The following is a 24,341-nucleotide window of genomic DNA, read 5'->3' on the forward strand; positions in this document are numbered from 1 at the left end:
GAGTTATCAGAGTCTTGTTTTCCAGCCTGCTGGAAAGCCGCATCTATTATCCCTATCTTCAAAAATTCTGGGGAGCGATCTGATTCGTCTAACTACCGTCCCATAAGTCTTCTTCCTATCATAAGCAAGGTTTTTGAATCTTTAATTAACAAACACTTAATTTCTCATCTTGAATCTAATAACTTACTTTCTGACCATCAATATGGATTTCGATCTTCTCGTTCTACAGCTGATTTGCTAACAGTAATAACTGACAGGTTTTATCGTGCATTAGATGAAGGTGGAGAGGTTAAGGCCATCGCTCTTGACATTTCAAAAGCGTTTGATAAAGTTTGGCATCCTTGGAATCCTTCCTTTCCAATCGTAGCATAAAAGTTGTCCTCGATGGACAACACTCTTCTTCTTATTCTGTAACTTCAGGGGTTCCTCAAGGTTCTATCCTTGGCCCTATACTCTTTTTAATTTACATTAACGATCTTCCAGATATTCTCACATCTAAGGTGGCATTGTTTGCTGATGATACTACCATTTATTCTTGTCGTGATAAGAAACCAACACCCTCTGATTGCCTGGATGGGGCATTTGAGCTTGAAAAGGATCTCACTTCTGCTACAGCATGGGGCTCACAGTGGCTGGTGAACTTTAATTCAGATAAAACTCAATTTTTTTCAGCCAATCGTTATCGCAATAATTTAGATCTTCCTATATTTATGAACGGTGATGTACTCGATGAGTCACCTACTCTTCATCTTCTAGGATTAACTCTTACTTCCAATCTTTCTTGGAAACCATATATCAAATCAGTTGCAAAATTAGCATCTGCTAAGGTTGCATCTCTTTATCGAGCTCGCCACTTTCTTACTCTGGATTCTATTCTCTATCTCTATAAATCTCAAATCCGGCCTTGTATGGAATACTGTTGCCATATCTGGGGCGGATCTTCTAATGATGTCCTTTCTCTTTTAGACAAGGTGCAAAAACGCATTGTAAACATAGTTGGACCTGCTCTTGCAGCCAACCTCCAACCATTATCACATCGTCGTAATGTTGCTTCTCTTTCTCTTTTCTACAAATACTATAATGGGCACTGCTCTAAAGAGCTAGCGTCTCTTGTGCCATCTACTAAAATTTATTCTCGTGTTACTCGTCATTCAATTAAGTGTCATCCTTTTTCTGTGACTGTTCCTAAGTGCTCCAAAAACGCTTATTCGTCTAGTTTTTTTCCTCGAACATCAGTTCTTTGGAATTCGCTTCCTTCATCTTGCTTTCCTGATTCATATAATTTGCAATCTTTTAAATCATCTGTCAATCGTTATCTTGCTCTACAACCTTCATCTTTTCTCTTACAGTAACTTCCAACTTTAATTAGTGGCTGCTTGCAGCCTTGTTGGAAGCGAAGATTAAAAAAAAAAAAAAAAAAAAAAAAAAATAGAATATTGAGGTACCCAGAAGTTACTGGATATGAAGAAGAGTGTTGGCTACTGAGGATGATTTTAATAAAGTGGTTAGAAAGAAATAATTTGATAGTTTCAAAAACTTTACCAGATTATTGTAAGTTTTAAATATGTCAAGAGCAATATTTCTTGTCTCTCAGCATCCATCTAATACATGATAAAATCTTTCAGGCAGTTATAAGTCAGCCATAGAGCGAAAAGATTGAAAACCTTATTGATTGTCTGACAGTAAGTTATTTGACTCAAAATAGGATGTGAGAAATTTGGTTGATCAAAGACCTTGCTAATAACAGATAGAAGACTGATTGCACGATAGTTAGAGTGGTCAAAATATTTTCCAGAATTTTAAAATTTGGAACCACTGATGCAGGCCTGGTTATAAGATTTTTTAGCATATTGGAAAAGCGTAAGGCAAGTAAATGTAACTTTGCTTAATATACATATTTACATTGTTAAAAGTTAAATTATGACAGTTGTGTATTTAAAGTATTGCAATTAAATTAAATTTGAAACCATGTTAAAAATCATTTTAAGTCTTTATCTTTATAAAATATTTATAAAATATCTTAAAACAATATTGTTATAAAAAAAGTTGTCAATGAAATTTAAATTTATTGCTTAAAAAAAAAATTTCTTTATTTTAAATAACTTATACTTATTAAAACATACATTATTTATTTCTTTAAACATTTATAACGCACAGCATTATCGTTTTATGTTTGCTTTCTCACAATTTTGTTGTTGTTTTTTTTAAAAAAAAATGAGGGGGCAATTGTTTATGGGTGATTTTTTAACGGTCAAAAAAAAAAATCTTTTTTTTATTTACCGTTAAAAAACTCACCTATAAACAATTTAAATCATCTTAAATTTATATAAATTCTCTAAAATAATTTTGCTTACCTTATAAGTTCATTAAGCACTTTTTTTATTTTTATACGTATTTCTTATACGTATTACTTTTGTGTATTTCGCACAGTCAAGCACTTTCGTAACAGGATGAAAATAATTTAATCATTTGAAACTTATTTATTCATAATTTATAATAAAGTATATCATATAAAATTTATTCATAAATAAATAAACAAAATAGTTGAATGTGAAAGGAACATAAAATATTAACTAGTATTAAAAATATTAACTAATATTAAAATATTATATAAAAAGAATTTTCTTTTCTTTAACATTGTTTAGAAATTTTTAAAGTAAAAAAAAAATTGCAAAAAAGCGCAGCGTTTTAAATTTTTTTTAAGATTTAAATTAAATTTAATAAAATAAATTTAAATTTATTAATGTTTAATAATAAGTTCAATTTAAATGTATTATAATAAATTTAAATTAAAATTTTTTAAAAAACGGAAAGTAAAAAATTTTTTTTTTAACTATCTATTTTGTTTATCAACACAAAAATCTGTTTTATCAAAAACATTTTGTTTTTTTTTTTATAAAAAAGAAAATTATAGCAAAACGATTCTTAACAAGGCCTGCAGATGCCATTTTTTATCAGGCAGGAAAACACAATTTAGTCAAGCACTTATTAGATAATTTAGAGAGAATTGTTCTGTTAGGGTTAGGGTTAGGAGAAGTTCTGAGTAAGAGAGGTTCTGGAGAAAAATTTTGTAAGACTATGACAATGCAACCCTCGGAATTAGGGTCGGCATTCGGCAATGCCAACCTAACTGCCAACCTGAAAGTGTTTGAGGTCGGCATTGCCAAACTCGTTTCTATGTTTTATGGTAAGACCTTTGTAACAAATAATTTTTGCTGACCTGATGCCAACCTCTAAAAGATTGAGGTTGGCAAATTATTGCCAATCTCGTTTTTCCTAATTCCGAGAGTTGACAATGGTTTAACCTGTTTAACTGGAATGGTAGGAAGAGTATGGCCATAAGATTCAATAGTTGAAATAGAAAAAAAGTTCTTTGCAAATAGTTCAGCTTTGTCTTTGGAAGAGGTAATAAGATAAGTCCCATGAATTAAAGGTGGAATGTTAAACTTATCTTTGTTAATGACGCTGTTGAAAATTCCAATAGTCTCTAGAGCCTAACTTCTGAGATAATATACAAGATTTTGTAAACTGGGAATAATTTTATAATAGTTTATTACATTGATTTCTTGCAATAATAAATAAGAATTTCTTCTCAAGAAAGTTTTTTATTGTGAATAAGATGTGAAAAAAGATTAGATATAGCAGCTGCACATGGAGGTGAAAACCTTGCAGTTGAATGCTGACAAGAAGGAATAAAAATCTCAATACCTGCTTCGATTCAGGAGGTTACGCAGTACAGTGGACAGAGAAAAGACATCAGCCTAAGGTCCGAAGTCTTAATAAAATTATTTAAATCAATCACAGCCATTACATTAAGTATTGGAAACATGTTTACCAAACCCCAAACCTTTTCTTTTTGATTGTATTTCTAATTACTAGTTATTAATAGTTAAATAATTTTTTTAATGATAGTATTTTATCAGCAATCTTATGCCTCTACTTGTCCTCAACGTTGTTAATAAAAAGAAACAGTGGGGCCAGCTCCTATGTAGGAACTACATGTCATTTCTAAAAGCTTTTAGTATTAACGTTTTTAAATTATTAGTTAATAGTCAAATAATGAATTGATAATATTCAAATCATTAATAGGATCTGGGCAAGATATAAGCGCATTTTTAAAGGTGCGTTTAGTTACCATAGTAGCCATGTAACTAAATGTAATAATAGTGTAATTAATCTAAACAAAAGTGACAAATATTTATCAGATCTAGTTCCAGAGTGGTTAAAAATTTATGAAAGTTTGAGGGGGAGACTGAAATGTTTAAATACTTAATGCTAATTTACATGGAGTTATTTTATTCAAATTATTTTGAATCTATTTTTTTGGTGCAACAGAAAAATTATTTTTTTAAAATAGTATTCACTCAATAACGCAATAAAAGCGATATTGTATTTGTTGATAACAAATGAAAGCAATATTTTAATTTTGAAAAATTTCATTTTTTAAGATTAAAACCGTTAGACATAGCTATGATGAAGGCATTGCATGATAAAGTTAATATTGTACCTGTCATTGCAAAAGCTGATACACTTACACTTAAAGAGGTAAAAGCACTAAAAGAAAGAATACTTGATGAAATACGTCGTTCAGGAATTCAGGTTTATAGATTTCCTGATGATGATGAAGATGACGAAGAAGAGTTTATTGAAGTAAACAGACAGTTAAAGGTAATTTCTAATTCAAATCTTTTTTTCTTTTTTTTTTTGGTTTAATATATCAGGGCTTGTGATAAAGAAAATTGTCAAGCGTGTTATATCGCGCTCGTAAAATTAGAATATGTTTTTATCGAGCGTGATAACGTCGGCGAGCGCGATCATGAAAATTGCTGAAGGCGATGCTCATAAAAAGCTTTTTATTTTTTATATCTTTTTTTATTTGTTACATAATTCTTTCGTCAAAAAATGTTTGAATTAGTATCACACTCATGAAACTGCTTCAACGAAGTTGATTTTTATACTTCCAAACTTCTTGTATATTGTCAGATCGCGATTTTATTTTTAACTACTTATGTCATAAAAAAAAAAATATCAAACAAAAACGCAACTTCTTATTGATTTAGTATTGAAGTATAATTTAGTGACTTAGTTTTGCTTCGTTGTTTTGATATATGTATTTTAAAATGTTACCCTGTAAACGTAATTAACGGTTAATGGTTTTTATATTTCTTGATATTTTTTATTAAAATTAATTATTTAATTTTTTTCTAAAACTTCTTTTTTAAATTACGTTTTTTTATCTTAAAAGAATAACACAAGAATAATTTGAAATAAGAATAATAACTTTCTATTTAATAAATATTGACATTATTACTTTGTTTCCTTTTCGAATGTCCTTGATTGCGAACATTCTAAACAACAGAATCGTTTTAAATTTGAGTTAAAATAAATAATAGTTAAAAAAAAACCTATACTATGAACAAAAACAATGTGTGGAATATTACAAACAATAAATGAAATAAATCTTTCTTGATATTTTCACAAGATTAAAAATACTCTGCAGTTTCAATTTTCTTATAATGGTTTTTTAATTTTCTATTCTTATTTTATTTGCGCATTTTTATATTCACATTGTGTTTCCACGTGCACATTCCATTATTGAAATTAATGACTATTAATGACTTCAAACTGCTCATTCATTACGTTAGTGCAAAAGAGAATGGTGTAGTGCTTTTTATATTATATGTCAGTGCTTTGATAATAGAATATCTATATTAAAAATCTTTGTTAAATATTTTATTAAAATAAAAAAATAATCTCAAACTATTGGACGAGCGTTATTTTATACGCTCATTATAAACTGAACGAGCGTTGTTTATCGCGCCTTGAATGTTTAAAAATACCAATTACGGGCGCATTTTACGAGCGGAGCGCGATCGCGATCCCTTCATCACAAGCCCTGATATATATATATATTATATATTATATATATACATATTATATATATGTATATACATATTATATATATATATATATATATATATATATATATATATATATATATATATATATATATATATATATATATATATAAATATATATATATATATATATATATATTGTTAAATTTTTTTTAATAATTGATTTTCAATACTTCCTATTATAGAGATAATCTATTTGATAATTATTGAAGAGTTTTCAAAATAAATTTATTATATTTACATAATTTATTATATTTACATAATTTTCATGTTCCATGTATCGTATTTTTTGTTTCTAATTTTAATTGAACCATAAAAACTCCATACTAAAAAATTGTATCCGATAGCAGCCCAATTTGTTACATGATAGTATTTTCTGTATAAGTATATTAAAATATACAAAAATAATTACAATAAATAAAAAAATTTAAATAAAATAATGTAAAGAAAGTAAACATTTATAAAAATAATGTAAAGAAAGTAAACAATTTACTCATTTAAATGTGGTGACACAAAAAAAAGTTAAAATCTTCAAAAAAGAAACTTTCAAATCTTTGAATTTTTCTCACCGAATACTAGTAAATAATAACAAATTGTATGTTGCTTATAGATGTTAGTAGAAAATAATAGCTTTGTTTTCATTATCGGAAGTCAAAAATTATTCTAAAACATTAAAATCCAGAGGAAAATATTTTAAAACCTTTTTTACATCTGTTTAAAACCTTTTTTACATCTGTTTAAAACCTTTTTTACATCTGTTTAAAACCTTTTTTACATCTGTTTAAAACCTTTTTTACATCTGTTTAAAAAAAGTTTTCATTTTTTCAAATACATTTAGCCAACACAGTGGCTTGCAACCTTGTTGGAAGTGAATTTGCATTTTGAAAAGAAAGTATTCTATGGTAAATTTTTTGAACATTAAGGAACAATAAAATGATGTAACTTTGCTGAATGATGAATCATGCCATATTGAGATTCTCTGAATCCTAAATTTCAAAACAAGAACCTTTAAATGTTAAACAAGACTGTTGCGCAAAGAAATATATTACCGTGGTACTTCCAGTAAGATTTGAACCTGAAACCACATTATTGTCAAGACATGAACCAAAAGCAAACATTGCAAATTATTTTCTTTATAGCAATAAAATTTAATGGATGATATAATTTTAACCTTATTTATTGATAGTTAAGAATCTCGAGTCTAACAACTATCAGAGGTTTGTTAATTAAAGATTTTGCTCATAATAGAAGACTCTTTTGGGTTAGAAGGATCTCCAGAGTTTTTTTTAAATTTGAATCACAGATGCTATTTTTTAATGCTCTTCACAATAAAAGTAAGAAAAGAAAAATTGAAGATGAGAACAGATTATTTTATGGTGATTGGACAGAAAAATACGCATTTATTGAAAAAGAAAATAAACCTATGTGTTTAATTTGCTATACTGAACTTGCTCATAATAAGACATAAAATGTAAAATGTCACTATGAAAAAAAAACATGTGTTTTTCTGAATACCCATTAAATTCATGTCATAGAAAAAATAAAATTGAGTTTAAGGCAATATTTAAAAATCAACAAATGAACATTTCATCTTCCAGCAAAGTATCAAGTATTACAACAGAAGCAAGTTTTATTGTAGCTTGGAACATTGCAAAAAAAGTAAACATCCTAACACCAATGGAGAGTTTGTAAAACAAAATATTTTAGTGATCTCAGTTTTAGATCCTAATAATAGCAAAATTCAAAGGTTAATTTCAAATATTTCTGTTTCTCGACATACAACTGAAAGAAGAATATCTGAGATTAGTGTCGAAGTTGAACAGCATTTGTTAAATGGCTTAAAAAGTTTTGAAGCATTCAGTTTAGCATTGAATGAGTCAACAGATATTCAAGATAAACCTAAAATGGCAGTATTTTTTAGATATGTAACATCAGATGTACTTGTGAAATAAGAGTTGCTAGATTTAGTAGAGCTAAAAGACACAACTTGTGAAATTGATTTAAAGGAAGCCCTTGACACTGTTCTGGTGAAAGCCAATTCTCCTAAGAATGGTTGGAAATTGTTGGAAAACATATTAGGCTTATTGGTTTACTAAATAGTGATCTATGTATCCAGAGTTTATCCCAGTTCATTGTGTGATTCATCGAGAACATTTAGCAGCAAAGCTTTTTAATTTTCCAATTGTATATTCAATCTAATGCAAAAATTCACGGACAGTTTAAAAATTTCATTAGTGAAATTCTATATATATATATATATATATATATATATATATATATATATATATATATATATATATATATATATATATATATATATATATATATACATATACATATACATATATATATATATATATATATATATATATATATATATACATATATATATATATATACATATATATATATATACATATATATATATATATATATATATATAAATATATATATATATAAATATATATATATATATATATATATAAATATATATATACATATTATATATATATATATATATAATATGTATATACATATATATAATATGTATATACATATATATAATATGTATATATATAATATATATAATATATATATATTAAACCAAAAAAAAAGAAAAATCTTGCTGACAAACCAAGTGACTTGTTGTTTTACTGTGTCGTAAAGTGGCTTTTAAGTAGTGACGTTCTTTATAGGTTTGTAGAACTATTAGAACCAATTAAATGTTTTTTGCTTGAAAAATAAAAGACATTTGAAATCTTTGACAATGTGAATTTTTTGCAAGATCTTTTATTTTTAAATGATGTAACGCAACATTTACAAAATCTGAATTTGTCGCTTCAGGGAAACGAAAAAATATATCTGATCTTGCTCAGACTATATTTAGTTTTCAAAAAAAAATTGCTCTATTTCAAAAAGATCTTACCTTGAAAACTTTTAATCATTTTCCTCAAATGAAGATGATTCATATTCCTAATCCTGTGATTCATTATGATGATCATAAGATTGAATCATACCAGGAAAAACTACAGAATTTATTCGAAGACTTTCGAAACAGGTTTAAAGATTTGTATGCTCTTAAATCATCATTAGCATTTTTAGTAAATCTTTTTTTAATTGGTATTATTAGTGATGGTTGTCCAATATCAGAAAATATACTTGAAGAAACATCTCAATTTGAAATGGAATTATAGATCTCCAAGAAGATCAAAGTCTTCAAATGCTGCATAAAACACTAACTTTATTGGATTTTTGGAAAATGGTTCCTGAAATTATCCTCAACTAATAAGGATTAGTATAAAACTCATTTCAATTTTTGGTTCAACATATACATGTGAATCTTTATTTTCGACTATAAAGTTTGTTAAATCAAAGTATCGTGCCAATCTAACTAGTGAACATTTGTTACCATTGCTTAGAATATCAACTACAAGCTTGAAACCAGATTTTAAAAAACTTACCAGTAGTGTTCAAAATCCTTGTGCCTAATAAATTTATAGTAAATTATACAAGTTATTATACAAAAAGAATTTTCTAATGGTCTTTTACAAAAAATAATTGATGTTATAAAAAGAATTCTTTCTATTATGTCTAATTCTTTGCTGAATGATGAAAAGATATTTTCCAGTTGTTCCAAAACAAAAGTAATTTGAACTTAATTGAAGTTCATTGAAAATTTTTTTTTATTGTGTAGTCATTTATTTGTTTGATATTTTCCAGTTTTTAGTTTACTCATGCTATTAAGAGGTTATAAGCAAGTTCAATTCGAATAAAAGCAAGTTTAATTCAAATGCATTAAAATAATTTTTTTTCTCAAAGAAACCTTTTTATCTTTAGATTTTTTTATCTTGCTTACAATTTTTATAAGAAAATTTATGTTTGTTGTAATTGCGTTAATTTAAAAAAAAATTATGATTTGGAGATGCTTTTTCAATTTTTTTTGCAAATAGTTTTCTACTGTGAATATAAAGGAATCAACATTTAAAAAATAGCTTTTATTTTCTTTATTGCAAAAAAAAACTAAAAACTTGACATAAATTGTGTACATGCTAAGTTTATTTATAAAAATACAATTTCCATTTAAAAAATCAAAATATTGATGTATAAAAAATCTTAATTTACATTTCCCTATTATTTTTTTTAAAGATGAAGTTGGTATAGCAACATATTTATTGCCGCTCTTCGGCACACATCAGTATTTATATGTGGCTCTTGCGTCAAAATTCTGGCCAGCGCTGAAATATATATATGTATATATATATATATATATATATATATATATATATATATATATATATATATATATATATATATATATATATATATATATATGTATATATATATATATATATATATATATATATATATATGTATATATATATATATATATATATATATATATATATATATATATATATATTTATATACACATACATACATACATACATACATACATACATACATACATACATACATACATACATACATACATACATATATATATATATATATATATATATATATATATATATATATTAAATTTTTTTTTTTTGCTATATATTTTTTTATTCTATATATATATATATATTTTTATACTATATATAATTTTGCTAAAGTCACTTATATTCTTTTCTAGGCCAGTGTACCATTTGCTGTTGTAGGTAGCAATAAAATTTTTGAAGTTAACGGAAAAAAAGTTAGAGGAAGAATTTATCCCTGGGGAATTGTCGATAGTATGGTTTCTACTTAGTATTTTAAATTAACTTTAATGTTTTTTCCTGTTTTAAACTTTTTAATGTTTTATAAATAACAAGTGGCACAAAAAAATTTACCCAACTTGCTTTGCTTTTTAGTTGAGAACCCAGCACATTGTGATTTCACTATGTTACGTAATATGTTAATTCGGTAACTTCTATTTATTTTTTTTTCTGTTTAAGGCTTTCATTTATTTGATGAATATTTTTTTTATTAAAAGCTAAACAAAGATTATAATGTAACTTAATTCAGTGTATTTCTTTATTTTTTGTTACAGAACTCATATGCAGGATCTTAAAGATGTAACACAAGATGCACACTATGAAAATTTCCGAGCTAAAAGATTAGTATCTACTGGTGATCTCAGCAACACACATCAAGAGAGGTACTTTTGAATCCTTAAATATTTTAGTAAAAGTCTTAGTAAAATTTTAATGAAATTTAATTTAACTTAGTTTCCTTAAACTTACAATAATAAATATTTTTCATATCTACGAAATATATATATATATTATTATTGTGTTTTTTTTTAAAGTAGAAACAGTTCTGAAATAGATGAACGCGATGTTCTTCTTAAAGAAAAAGAAGCAGAGGTATGCACACTTTTTTTTAATAAGAAAAAGTTTTGAAAACTTTAAAGGTTTTTTTACTTTATGGTTTACAAAAAAAAAATTTACAAAGCCCTCAGAATTAAGGTTGGCATTTGACCATATCTGAGTTCAGTGTTTTTTTGCAGACCTTGTTTTTTTTTGTGAAACCATTGTGTTAAAAATTATATTAAATATTATATTAAATGATATTTTGTATTTGTAAATAAAATACAAAAAACTCCTGTACATATAAGACTGCTCAATAATAAATGAATAGGATTTATTTACTTAATAGAGCATTATAAATTTATAAGCGTTGTAGATCTTACAATCCCACATTAAAGCAATGCAACCTATGTCTATATGAAAAGTATGTCATAATAATAATAACTTATTAAATAAGAGGAATGAATTAGTTTCAAATGTATACATAAAAGAAAATTTCTTTGCAAAAAAATTCAAACAAATTGTTATGACAACAGAGCACACTTCACTGTAACTATTTTAACAGTTTTTTAGTAAGCTAAATTTAGTTAAAATAAAAAAACGAACAAACTTGAAGAAATATATATATATATATATATATATATATATATATATATATATATATATATATATATATATATATATATATATATATATATATATATATATATATATATATATATGTATATAGGCCTTGGCAGAAAGCGAGAGCTTTCGCTCTCGCCCATGTTCCCCTAATGGTTTACAGGAGCAATTTATGGCTCTCACAAAACTATAATTTTTTTACTCAAAAGCATAATTATCATAATTATTCTTGTAATATTAGCATAACAAACATATACTTGACATGGCGCAACAAATCTACAAAAGTACTAACTTTTGTTTTTTAACAAGTTTGTCTTTTTTTTAAAAAAAAGACAGAAAAATGAATGTCATGTTTCTATATTTTTGCATATGCAAACCTTGGTGTTTGCTTAAAAATTTTAAAAACATACGCATTACTTCAGCAAATTGCATAATTATTGAATCGCATAATTATTTTTTCCAAATAATTATGTGATTCATAGTTTTTATTTATTATAAAAAACACATATTTATGATAAAAAAACAATTAAATACTAAAGTTTAAAACACATTTAAAGGCTTTAAAATAAACTATGCTAAAACATGCTTATTTTTTTCAACGGCGTTACTATTAAGTAAAATATCCAAGTGCGCTATCAAAGATAGTAATTATATTTAGCATGGTTTTTGCATGCGTTAACAAAAGCATGTAAAATTTTACTAAAAATGAAAGTATTTGCAATTATTTTAAAAGAAACCATGCTTAAACATTACGGTTGCTTTTTTCTAAAGTGTGCTTTTTTAATTTTCTTATTTTTCGTAAAGTGAAGTAATGTTTATTTGCATATTAAAAACACTTATAAAATGTTTGAATAGAATATTTAAGTTTTGCTGAAATATATACAATCTAATAGAGAATATATAGAATTATGTTTATTATAGTTTTTAATTTTTATTGTGCGTTAAACCAATAATATGATATTTTGATTAACTTATTATTAAATACTTATAATATTATTTTTGAAGTTTTAAAAAAGAAATGTCAAAACAACTTTTATTTGATTTTTAGTTCCTTTTATTTAAATTTCTTCAAGTTTGTTCGTTTTTTTATTTTAACTAAATTTAGCTAACTAAATTGAGAAAAACTCATTATTTAGTAACAATGGATAATTTACAATCATTATATCATTGCATATTAATTATCATTAATTTGCGCGCACTTTGCAAATGCGAAAAAAATAAATTTGAAACCATGTTAAAAATTGTTTTAAAATATCTTAAAACAATATTGTTATAATATAAAATATCTTAAAACAATATTGTTATAATATAAAATATCTTAAAACAATATTGTTATAATATAAAATATCTTAAAACAATATTGTTATAATATAAAATATCTTAAAACAATATTGTTATAATATAAAATATCTTAAAACAATATTGTTATAATATAAAATATCTTAAAACAATATTGTTATAATATAAAATATCTTAAAACAATATTGTTATAATATAAAATATCTTAAGCTATACAAGTAACTAAAATAAAATATATTCACATAAAACTGTTTCTTCAATCAATTGCTGTTTCTCAGCAATTGATTGAAGAATATCAATATTGTGTAGTAGCTTTCTGGACTCATTTCCTGCAAAATGTCCACCATGGTAAGGTTGTTTTTAAATGTGTAATGCATCAGTCCAAAGAATTGCTCGAGGAAAAACTTGAAGTAGCACTGCAAAAAGATGATTAAAAACTCCAATTAGGAGGTACAATTCCATGAGAGGAAGAAACTTCAAAACTAAAGTGTCTCCAGGTAGTTTAAATATTGGAGAATAAACAACATTTTTGTAGTCACAAGTCTTTCTGATATTGGAACCAGCTGACTTGAAGAGTGAGACATTTTTTTCCAGAGATTCAAAAGTCCTCAATTTCCCTTGATTTACAAGTTCTTTTGAACCAGATTCACACCAGGTGCATGGATTGTGCACTTGAGTGAGCTTAAAGTCCTCAAATAATATTTGTAAGATTTAGATCACAGGACATGACAAACTCCTGGTCTTTCAATTTAATCAACTTAAATACTTGCAAAACATTAGTATAATTTTCTTGAAGCTCCTCAGAGACAGCAATTTTAAAAAAGTTAAAAATTTAACCTGTCATTAATTTGAACTATAAAAAACTAAATTCATACTTGGTGTTACTGGAAGCATTCTTCCACAATAGGTCGACTTAATCAAACAGTTCCATGTGGAAAAGGAGCTTTATTTGAAACAAAAAGAGCTGCAATTCTTTCTGATGCCAAAGGATCCTTTGTTGTAATAACAACAAGATTATTTCTCAAAGTGCTTTTTGTGCAGTTGTGAGGCGATTCTCTGCCAATAATTGGAAAACAGTCTGAGTATCTTTTTTCTACTGTTAAAGAAGGTGTTCTAGATGCTGAACTTTGTGCAAATTCAATTTTCATTTGACCATTGTGCCTCAGTTTTCCAATTGAGCAGATCAAGCATTCACAGTGAAAGTCTTGAGTTTCTGGTCGAAGTTTTATAGTCTCAAACTTATACAATGATGGGAGTGTGATGTCCTCTCCAGTTTCCTTCCTTCTTAAACAAGAGCAATATTTTTCACAATTTGTAAGTGGAACTTTGTCATCATTCAAGTGGATTTTCTCTTTCAGTATAATCTGACATCATTCTTTTAGATTTGATGTTAGCTCTTGTTGACATTTACTAAAACAAAGAAAACAAACAGTTTTCCTGCATTCTTGGTGGTTTTTAGCAGTATTTGGAATTTTCTATAAAATTAGGTGTGCTCAGTTTAGCTCTCATTAGTAAAGTAAGTGCAACATGCTTTTTCCCAGAAAAGTAGAAAATTATTCAAAAATAATTTATGTGATAATTAAATACATTTGATATCAGTTTAAACAATTTTTACAAACTAATCATAGTTTTGGACTGAAGAAACATTTGGTATGTTTTTGCAATCAATATATATATATATATATATGTATATATATATGTATATATATATATATATATATATATATATATATATATATATATATATATATATATATATATATATATATATATACACACAGTATCGGACAAAATGAGTGCAACCAAATAATGCTAATTTAGTTTCTTTATATAAAAGTGCTGCATTTTTTCAATTTAGAGAAATAACTATGTAACTGTTTAGAGACAAAGTTCTTCAAGTTTTATTCATCACAAAGTTCAGTATTTGTACACAAAAATTAATAAATTAATCAAAAGTATTAAAAAAAAGTTGATTTTCTTCTGGACAAAACAAGTGCAACTCGACAAAATGTTGTCCAAGCTGTATTTTGTTATCAATATTTCATGGCAAATCCTTTGTTGTCGATCACAGCCTTGTATCTTCGAGGCATAGATTCTATCAGGTGATCAATGAAACTTTGTGGAATGGCTGCCCAGGCCTTTTGGACTTGTTCAAACAGTTGATCCTTATTACGAACACCTTCACGATTAATTCTGCGGTTGACAATCTCCCACAGGTTCTCGATAGGGTTGAGATCCAGAGATTGAGGCGGCCAATCCATCACCGATAGGTGGTTGTCTTGAAATCACTGCTTGACTACTTTTGCAGTGTGTTTCGGATCGTTGTCTTGCTGAAAAACCCATTTTATTGGCATATTCCATTCAGCATGAGGTAACATAACATCTTTCAGGATATTTTTATACATGAAACGGTCCATTATTCCATCGTTTCGATGTTTGGTGTGTATGGTATGTATGATGTGGACCTAGACCGTTAGCAGAAAAACACCCCCAGACCATTACATTGCCTCCCCAATGCTTCACTGTCTTATGGCAGTAACGTAAATCGAGGCGTTTTCCGGCCGGTCGACGTACATGGCAAATGCCATCGCTCCCAATGATGTTGAACTTCGATTCATCACTGAACAGGACAGTTTGCCATTTCTGCACATTCCAGTCAATATGAGATGTAGCAAACAGGAGTCTTTTCTTCTGGTTTTTTAGTGAAATCAGCGGTTTCTTTGCAGGGCGTCGAGAAAACAATCCGGCTTCAACAGCACGTCGTCTGATTGTTCTGTCCGATACAGGCAGCTCTAATTGCTTTTGTATCTCGACTGATGATATTCTGGGATCCTTCTTGACGGATCTGACGATCATAGAATCCTCTCTAGAAGTGGTGGAACGCGGTCTTCCACCTTTGTTATCTGCTGCCAACTTCCCCGTACAACGATATTTGGAACATAGTCTTGATACGGTCCATTTTTTCACGCGATATTTATCACAAATACTTTTTTGTGACATTCCACTTACGTAATCGCCAATAATTTCTTTCTTAGTTCCAATCCAAGACTGTCGGGAGCCATTTTTGCACTTGAAGTCATAAAAATAAATAATCACGCTTCTCAAGGCTTACCGTGTTACATTTACCTTGTGATGATACAATAATGCTCTGTGGAACACAACGTCTTGGTTGGATGTGGACTGTATTGATGAAATGAAACACTTGCTGTATTTCACTTCTTGTATTGATGTTCTTCGATAAAACACTTTGATAAAACTCACTTTGATAAACCGTCTTGATAATACTGACTGATTGACTTCCATATACTGACTGAATTACATGTCGATTTACATGTCTCTTAAATAGTAAAATGAACCTGTGTGAACCTGTTCTGGAAGATTCTAGATGCTTCTTTTCGATGCTTCTGGAAACTTCTGGATGCGTCTGGATGCTTCTGAATGTTTCTGGATATTTCTGGATGCTATTGGATGCTTCCATATGCTTCTTCTATAAACTTCTGAAAGCTTCTGCATGCTTCTTAAAACTTCTTGATACTTCCTTTAATTATTAAAAAACTTCTGTGATGTTGACACGGACCAGACTTAAGAAAATGAAACAAACCAAAAAAGTTGCAATTGTTTTGTCCGCTGCAAAATGGCACTTGTCAACGAAGTTCTGCCTGTGTGCTGTCACCTGTCAGCTGATTGCTCATGTCATGGCATGCTATGACTCCAGACTTCTGAACTCTTTGCTGTGGTAGTATAGTTCGTTTTGTTTTTAAGACATGTAAAATTAGGAACACTTTTTAGCATTGTTCGATGTTGGTTGCAAATGTTTTGTCCAATACTGCATATATTTAATTGAAGCTTTTACATACATTTAGAAAAAATTAAATCAGAAGTCTCTTGTTTGTTATTATACATTAATTTTGTAAATGTTTTTGTTCAAAACCTGTAAAGAAGAATCTTAAAAATGCTGTGAATACGTTGTTTATTTTTAAGAATCAAATTTGTCTTAAAATTTTATAAATTAATACCAAAAATTGTCCCACAATACATAGTGTGAATTATTTTTATTTTAGTTAAAAAGAATGCAAGAGATGATAGCGAAAATGCAAGCATCTATGTCGCTACAACACTCTTGATTTCCAATTCTTTAAAAATCAAGATTATCCTTCAAACTGTGAATCTCGATATATTGACATCTTTAAAAAATACGAGAACAATAGACTTTTTGTTTATAAAGCCATCTCTTGATTGGCTCCGATTGACGAATATGCGGCAATAAAGCCATCTCTTGAGTGGCTCCGATTGACGAATATGCGGCAATAAAGTTTTTATTGTTAAGTAAACTTTATTTATTTATAAGTTTACTTAACAACAATAAACTATATTTATAGGTTTTCCTTTTTTTTATTTTTTTATTTTTTGCTTCTTTTTTTTTTAATTTTATTTATTAAACTTTTTTCTTTTTTTTTATTGTAGTTCTTATCATTTTATTTGTACCGTTTATTTCTTTTTATTTCTGTTTCAATTATTACTTTTTATTTCTATATTAACCAATTAATTTTTTTTGATTTCTGTGCAATTAAGTTATTTCTTTCATTTCTTAAAGTTTACAATATTTCTTTGAGATTTTAGATATATACATAATACGGAAAATATAATATGCACATTTATGATTTTAGAAATATAATTAGTTTCTATTTACTGATATATAATAATAGAAAAAAAAGAGAAATTTACTGAAAGTTATTTTTTCGATAAAACTTACAAATAAAAATAATTAAACTGTTGATGATAGTTTTATCTAATAAGAACTTAGTTGTAAACGCGCAAAACGGCATCATCACTACACATTTAATAACGGCATCATCACTTCATTTAACAAAAGGTGGCCTTACATTGCAAATTCTAATTTTTCTTACATGAAACTTATTGACTTGTACAAACCTTTTAGGTATCTAAAAGTTTTGTATCGTCATCTCACTAAAATATCCAAACAACTGTAGTATAATGAATCATTTCTCAAAGTATATTCGCATAAATATCAACTGTCTTAGTGCCTGTTAAGTAAATAGGACCAATATGAGACGACAAGAATCATTCCCACGCTGTAAGGTTTCCGTCACCAAATTTCACTATTTATTTATTGTAATTTGAGTTAGGGTAAGTCATGCTTTTAAAATTTTGGATATTTGAGCGCGCGCAATATTTTTTTATGTATTAGGATATAGAGACGTTGATAGTTTTTTTTTCATAAAACGTTCATCTAGTTGCAGAGCTGTAACCACAATTTTGATATTGGGGGGGCCTGGGGTTTCTTCGATTGAAAAATTTTTTTTTTTAAAGTCATAGCCTATTTATTAAAAAATTATTGGGGGGGGGGGGGCATACCCCCTGGCTCCCCGGCGGTTACGGCTCTGAGTTGGAACGCAGCGCGTTTGAAAAATGTAAATTTCACTGATAACTCATCGAAATGGCACTTTTCTGCCTTTTTTTAAAAAGTTTATGGGAATGCAACCATCAAAAAGTAATTAGACATAAAAATGAACTATAACCCATGGCGCTAGTATACTTAAGGCCATATAAACACGGTAGATATGAGAAAAGTTGTCTGCCATTATGGATTTTACATGAAAACAAATATTTATAAATGTTAAAAATGGTAGAGCGGGTAATAACTTAATTATGTAATAAGATATAAGAAGAAACGTGAATAATTTGTTTTCTCTTAAAAAGTTTGTCTTGTATGGGCGCAGGGCGTTTAAAAAATGTAAGTTTTACTAAAAGCTTATCAAATTGTCCCCATTTTTCTTTTCTTTTTTTCAGTCCTTAGAAATTTTTTAGTACATAATAAAGACATTAAAATAAAACATAGTTTTGGGTGCTCCTCTTCATAAATTTATACAAAAATGTCTATCTAAGTATACCGTGTTTGTTGTAGGATATTAAAAGAAAATAAAAACTTAAATGATAAGCAGTATATGCTACAATAATTCACTAACTGAAGTTTAGAAACTTCTGAAGGGTTAAGAAATTATTGTTCCTTTAAAAATGTCATAAAAGTTAAAAAATATATATTTAACGTTAAATTTATTTACTGTGATCATAAATAACATCCCAAAACAAAAGAAAATAACTAAAAAAAAAGTTATATTGCCGAAATTAATTTAAATAAATCTTTTTTTGGTTGGTTCACGGGCATGATTTTTCGATGTGCTGATGTTACTTTAATGATTCTCTTCTATCCATCTCCTCTATCGTTTCCAAATACCAATTGAGAAGCTCCTGTAATTTCTTGGACACTTTCAATAGCTTGCCTTTAGCAGGAAAACACGGTTTATCATTGTATTTTAAAAGTTCATCCTTTGACAATAAACATGTAAGAAAAAGTTTGTGTACATCCAAACTCCATTTATTTAAATCAAAAATTGAATCAGCATTTTCATTATGTTTATGATGTTTTCTACTTCTTACGTTAGAGTTTCCGTATTCTGAATCTCCTCTTAATTTAAAAATTGTTTTAACTGCAAATTCTCTTCATGTTTTTTCTAGACTACATAAGAATGTTTGAAGAACACTTTCACTATGAGCATTCCATGAAGATGATAAAACATAGAGCACTACAATGCCTTTAACTTTAAGTCTTCGATGACAAAGTAGTTTTAATTGCTTGCGTATATGGTTAGGCTCTTCAGTCCACTTCCACTTTACTTTGATTTGAAACCAAAGTGGCGCATAAACGCCAACAGTGAACTCCACCAGAAATTGAAGACTATATGTTTCTTCAACTAAAAGTAAGATTTCTAAGCACCAAAGTAAACATATTCTACTTGCGAAATTCAACCATCTTACATGCAAATTGTGGCCCAATTTCTTTGTTTTAAAGATGAAATTGGTACCTACCTCCAGGATCAGAACAAACTGAATAATGTTCTCCTTTTTTTTTCTCAATGGATATTTTTTCTATCTTCTTTCTTTTTTCATCTACTTAGTTAAATCTTTTCGTCCATCAAAGAAAAAATACTTTGAACATTATCATTCATTGTCGCTTTTTCAACTCTACCTCGGATTCCTTTCATTAACTAAGTTTTACTTTATTTTATTTTCTTGCAATCAACAAAAATATCATGGAGTAATTTTTTTCCGAATTATTTGCATTTTCGTTGCCGATGTCCGAATCGTCTATTGTTATTTGAAATACTATTGCTAAAGGAGAAAATAACTGCTCAAGTTACATTAATTATTTTAATAAAACAGTTATGCTTTTTAATTCAAGTTTCAACAAAAATTGACAAAAAAATTTGTGATATTTTAGCATTTACCTATGTCCTTATTACGTGTTTTAGGTGATTTAGAATCTGATCCAAATATCTTGTTAACCAATATTTCTCTAATACATCAACTAATCCTATTTGTAAAGTACTTTTGTTGCCAATTTTATTTTGTTGAGCTTGTAAGAAAAATAGTTCTTGCTAAGGTATCTTTGCTACTTTTAAACATATACGGCCACATGGGCTTTAAAAAGATAACCATCGCATCCACTTTCATTACAGCATAAGATTTTGCACTTACATTTTGTCAATTCAAATTACTTATCAAGTTTGTCTGTATACATTATTCTTCTTGACGTCGTTCGCAATTTTCCAATGTCTTTTGCAATGTTCCATTCAAGGACAAATTTATCGACTGCATATTTTTCTGAGACTAATGGGATTGTAGAATTTGCTAACATCCAAATACTTTTTATTTTAATAAATATTTGTAAACTCATACATTTTGTACTCAAATGTATTACTGATCTTTCACGCAATAAAAATCCAAATCGTAAACCATCTCTCAGCGTAGGCAGCTCTGATAAGCAAAGTTTGAGTCCATTGCCCAATAGCTCATGCAGTTTAGCGCATTTTAATACTGTTTGAGCTCGAGTAGACTTAGCCATTTACCGCAATTCAACTAATATTACGTTTGTTAAAAATATTGGTAGCTTTTTGTAGGAAAGGCTATCTTTATATAAATATGTTATAAATTTGATAATTGCATTAATTCTTTTTTTTTTTTATCACAATATTTAGGATGCGAAAGTGATCATAAAAAACAAATCGTTCAGGAAACTATTATCTATTATTAAGTAATTATCCTACAAGTTAGCTATAAGACCAACTTTATAACATATAAAAAGTCATACACCATTTCCTGTTATTGACCAATTTTTATGGTTTTTAATAATAATGGAGAGAGGGATTTAAGCCCCAAACCCACATATTTTGATGACAATGTTTTACGGTTCACCTTTTTTATATAAGTTGCATTATTACATTGAAAATAAAAAATAAGATTCTCATACTAATTTTTTTAGAGTTTTTAGTAAAACTTAAATTTTTCAAACGCCCTGCGCCCACACAAGACATACTTTTTAAGAGAAAAAAAATTATTCATGTTTCTTCTTACATTCTATTACATAATTAAATTATTATCTGCTCTACCATTTCTAACATTTATAAATATTTTTTTTCTTAAAAATCCATAATGATAGACGACTTTTCTCACGTGTACCGTGTTTGTATGGCCTTACGTAAAGTAGCACCATAGGTTATGTTTTATTTTTATGTCTAATTGTTTTTTGATTTGATTTGCAACTGACAAATTATAGATTAATAATCTATTAGTAATTAGATTATTTAAAAAGATACAGACTTAATTAAAAAAAGAGACGTGAATTGTATTAAATGTATTTTTCAAATTTAGAAAGATTTACATGTGGTTTTACAATATGTTTTTTTATTATTACTTAATATATAAAATAACTCTTCTCCACATATTGCTAATATGCTTATTTCGTCTTCTGATAAGATTCTTTTTAGTGGTGTTCCAAGGAATAATATTATTCCTTGGAACACCACTAAAATAATAAAATATTAGAGACATCTACATTCAAACATTGGATATTCATTATATATTGTATATATATATATATATATATATATATATATATATATATATATATATATATATATATATATATATGTATATGTATATATATATAATGAATATATATATATATATATATATATATATATATATATATATATATATATATATATATATATATATATATATATATATATAAATGTATATGTATATATATATAATGAATATATATATATATATATATAATATAAATTTAATATCTAATAGTTATATATAGAATATATGAAATTCGGTCTCTGGGACTCTCTCTATATTTATAAAAGATTCTTATTGCTAGGTTTATAAAAGACAATGTCAACATGTAATTCTGTCATTGTGGTTTGGTATTTAATCTGTGTGTTTCTCTTCGCTACAGCCCACTCTAATTGGTGTGGCTACAGTGCATGCATTTCATTGTATAATCAATGTATTTCTCATAATTTAATTGCTTGTGATATTTGGACTATTTGTGGATGTAATGTCACAAAAAAGTATTTTCGATACAGATGATGGAGTTGATATATTTGTTGATTCTTCTACTCCTGTTAATCGTAATCCTAGTCATTTTAGTAATAAACAGTATGGTAAGCCTACTCTGCAAATGGCTCCTGGCTGAGATAATAAGATATTTGGTGTAAATGAGAAGAGTTTTAAAGATTCTCACACAGCTCGTATTTCGGAATCTGTTATTATGGGTGCAGTAGGTGCTTTTAAACCTAAGTCTGTTATTAATGCTGGTAAAGCTATTGCCAACGTTGCTAAAGCTATTCCTCATATCCCTAGTGTTGTTAAAAATATGCGTCCTTAGTATAAGTATCAAATGTATGGTTCTAAAGCACTTGTTACTAATAGTCAAAGACGGTGGGATGAATTGAATATGGAGCTTATGGGTATGTCTAAAGTAGGTTATGATATGGATGATTTATTTCCTGATTCTGTTTCTTCTACCTCATTTGATTCTTTTAGCGTCCCATCGTCCAAGTCTACACAATCTACTAATATATCTGAAACCTCATCTCTATCATCATTTGATCCGGAAACTGACTGGCGTACAGACAGCAATTTTTACGATAAAGACAAGTTAGCAGAGTGGGAGAAACAACCTTTAGTTGCAAAGCCTCGTGTAAAGTACGATTCTTCTGTAGAACTCCTAAAGACGTTCCTGCTTAGAAAGCTGCTGGTATAACGCAACAGTTTTCTTTTCGAAGATCTACTCTATTGCGTTATTATTATAATGATCCTGCTTATCAATCTGATAATAGCGTTGTTAGACCTGGACCTAAACAAGCGAATAAATTAAAACCTTCTCAACATATTGAATCATTTAATGCCTTTGCAGCAATTGGTGAGGTCGTCTCGGAGAAAATTCGTTCATCCAAAAAGAAGAGACGTTAGGCGCTTGCGTGGTAGTTGTATTCATGGCGGAACAACACAGAACCTCCAGCCGCACCAGACTTCGTGCCTCAGCCTGGTTTCCAGCATAATTAGACTTTTTTTGAGAAGCACACTATGTCAGAAGAGTTTTATATTGGACTAGAACTTACTAAAGCTACTGTGCCTAATATTTATTCTTTGCCAATAGTGTTTCCTACTTCTTAGGTTATTAGGAAAGTTCGTAGAACTTCATCTGTAAAGATACAATGAGACAGGAAATAATTAAGAATTTATATATCATTTTAAACTGTGTTTAATTAAGAACATTTTAAGTACTTGTTGAAATATTTTGAATGTTTATTAAAAAAGTTATTTAAATTTTATTATATAGGTTAAAAAAATATTTAAAAATGGAAAAATTTGAATATTGAGCATATATTAAAACCCGTGCTCTACTTAGAGTTTCAGCACAAGCCATATCCGATGAGTTGATTTTATTTCATGATAACCAAGCTCCAAAATATAGTACAGTTGCCAAGTGGGCTACTTTATTCAAAGATGGTAGAGAGAGTCTCAAAAATGATCCTCGCACAGGGCACCCTCGAACCACGTATACAGCTGAGAATATTGAACGTGTGCGAGCCATTATTGAAGAAAATCCGCATGCAACACATGATATAATTGAAGCCCTGACATCGATTAATCGTTTTACAATCAACGAAATCATTCACAACGCACTTAAAAAAATAAAACTAACATCACCTTGGATACCCCACGAGTCAACCGATCAAAATCGCAAGAATAGAGTTGAGGCATGTAAGGAAAATTTAGCCCTTTTCAGAAACGGCCCAAGGAGACTATGTGATATTATTACAGGGGATGA

General features: G+C 27.9%; 1 protein-coding gene across 2 annotated transcripts in view; it reads left to right on the forward strand.

The window, feature by feature from the left end:
• LOC100205779 (septin-2) overlaps window positions 1–17,412 on the forward strand; it is a 33,537-nt gene extending 16,125 nt beyond the window's left edge. Inside the window, exons 4-9 of one of the 2 annotated variants that reach the window (XM_065808272.1) lie at window positions 4,449–4,668; window positions 10,555–10,651; window positions 10,772–10,823; window positions 10,951–11,058; window positions 11,209–11,266; window positions 17,194–17,412. In XM_065808272.1, coding sequence (XP_065664344.1) covers window positions 4,449–4,668; window positions 10,555–10,651; window positions 10,772–10,823; window positions 10,951–11,058; window positions 11,209–11,266; window positions 17,194–17,256 — 598 coding nt within the window. In that variant the 3' untranslated portion in view covers window positions 17,257–17,412. The remainder of the gene's footprint in view (window positions 1–4,448; window positions 4,669–10,554; window positions 10,652–10,771; window positions 10,824–10,950; window positions 11,059–11,208; window positions 11,267–17,193) is intronic. The other variant, XM_065808273.1, reaches the window with a different exon arrangement.
• The last annotated feature ends 6,929 nt before the right edge of the window (window positions 17,413–24,341 follow it).

Source organism: Hydra vulgaris, chromosome 10 (genome assembly GCF_038396675.1).
Source record: "Hydra vulgaris chromosome 10, alternate assembly HydraT2T_AEP".
In the NCBI taxonomy this organism is placed as follows: domain Eukaryota; kingdom Metazoa; phylum Cnidaria; class Hydrozoa; order Anthoathecata; family Hydridae; genus Hydra; species Hydra vulgaris.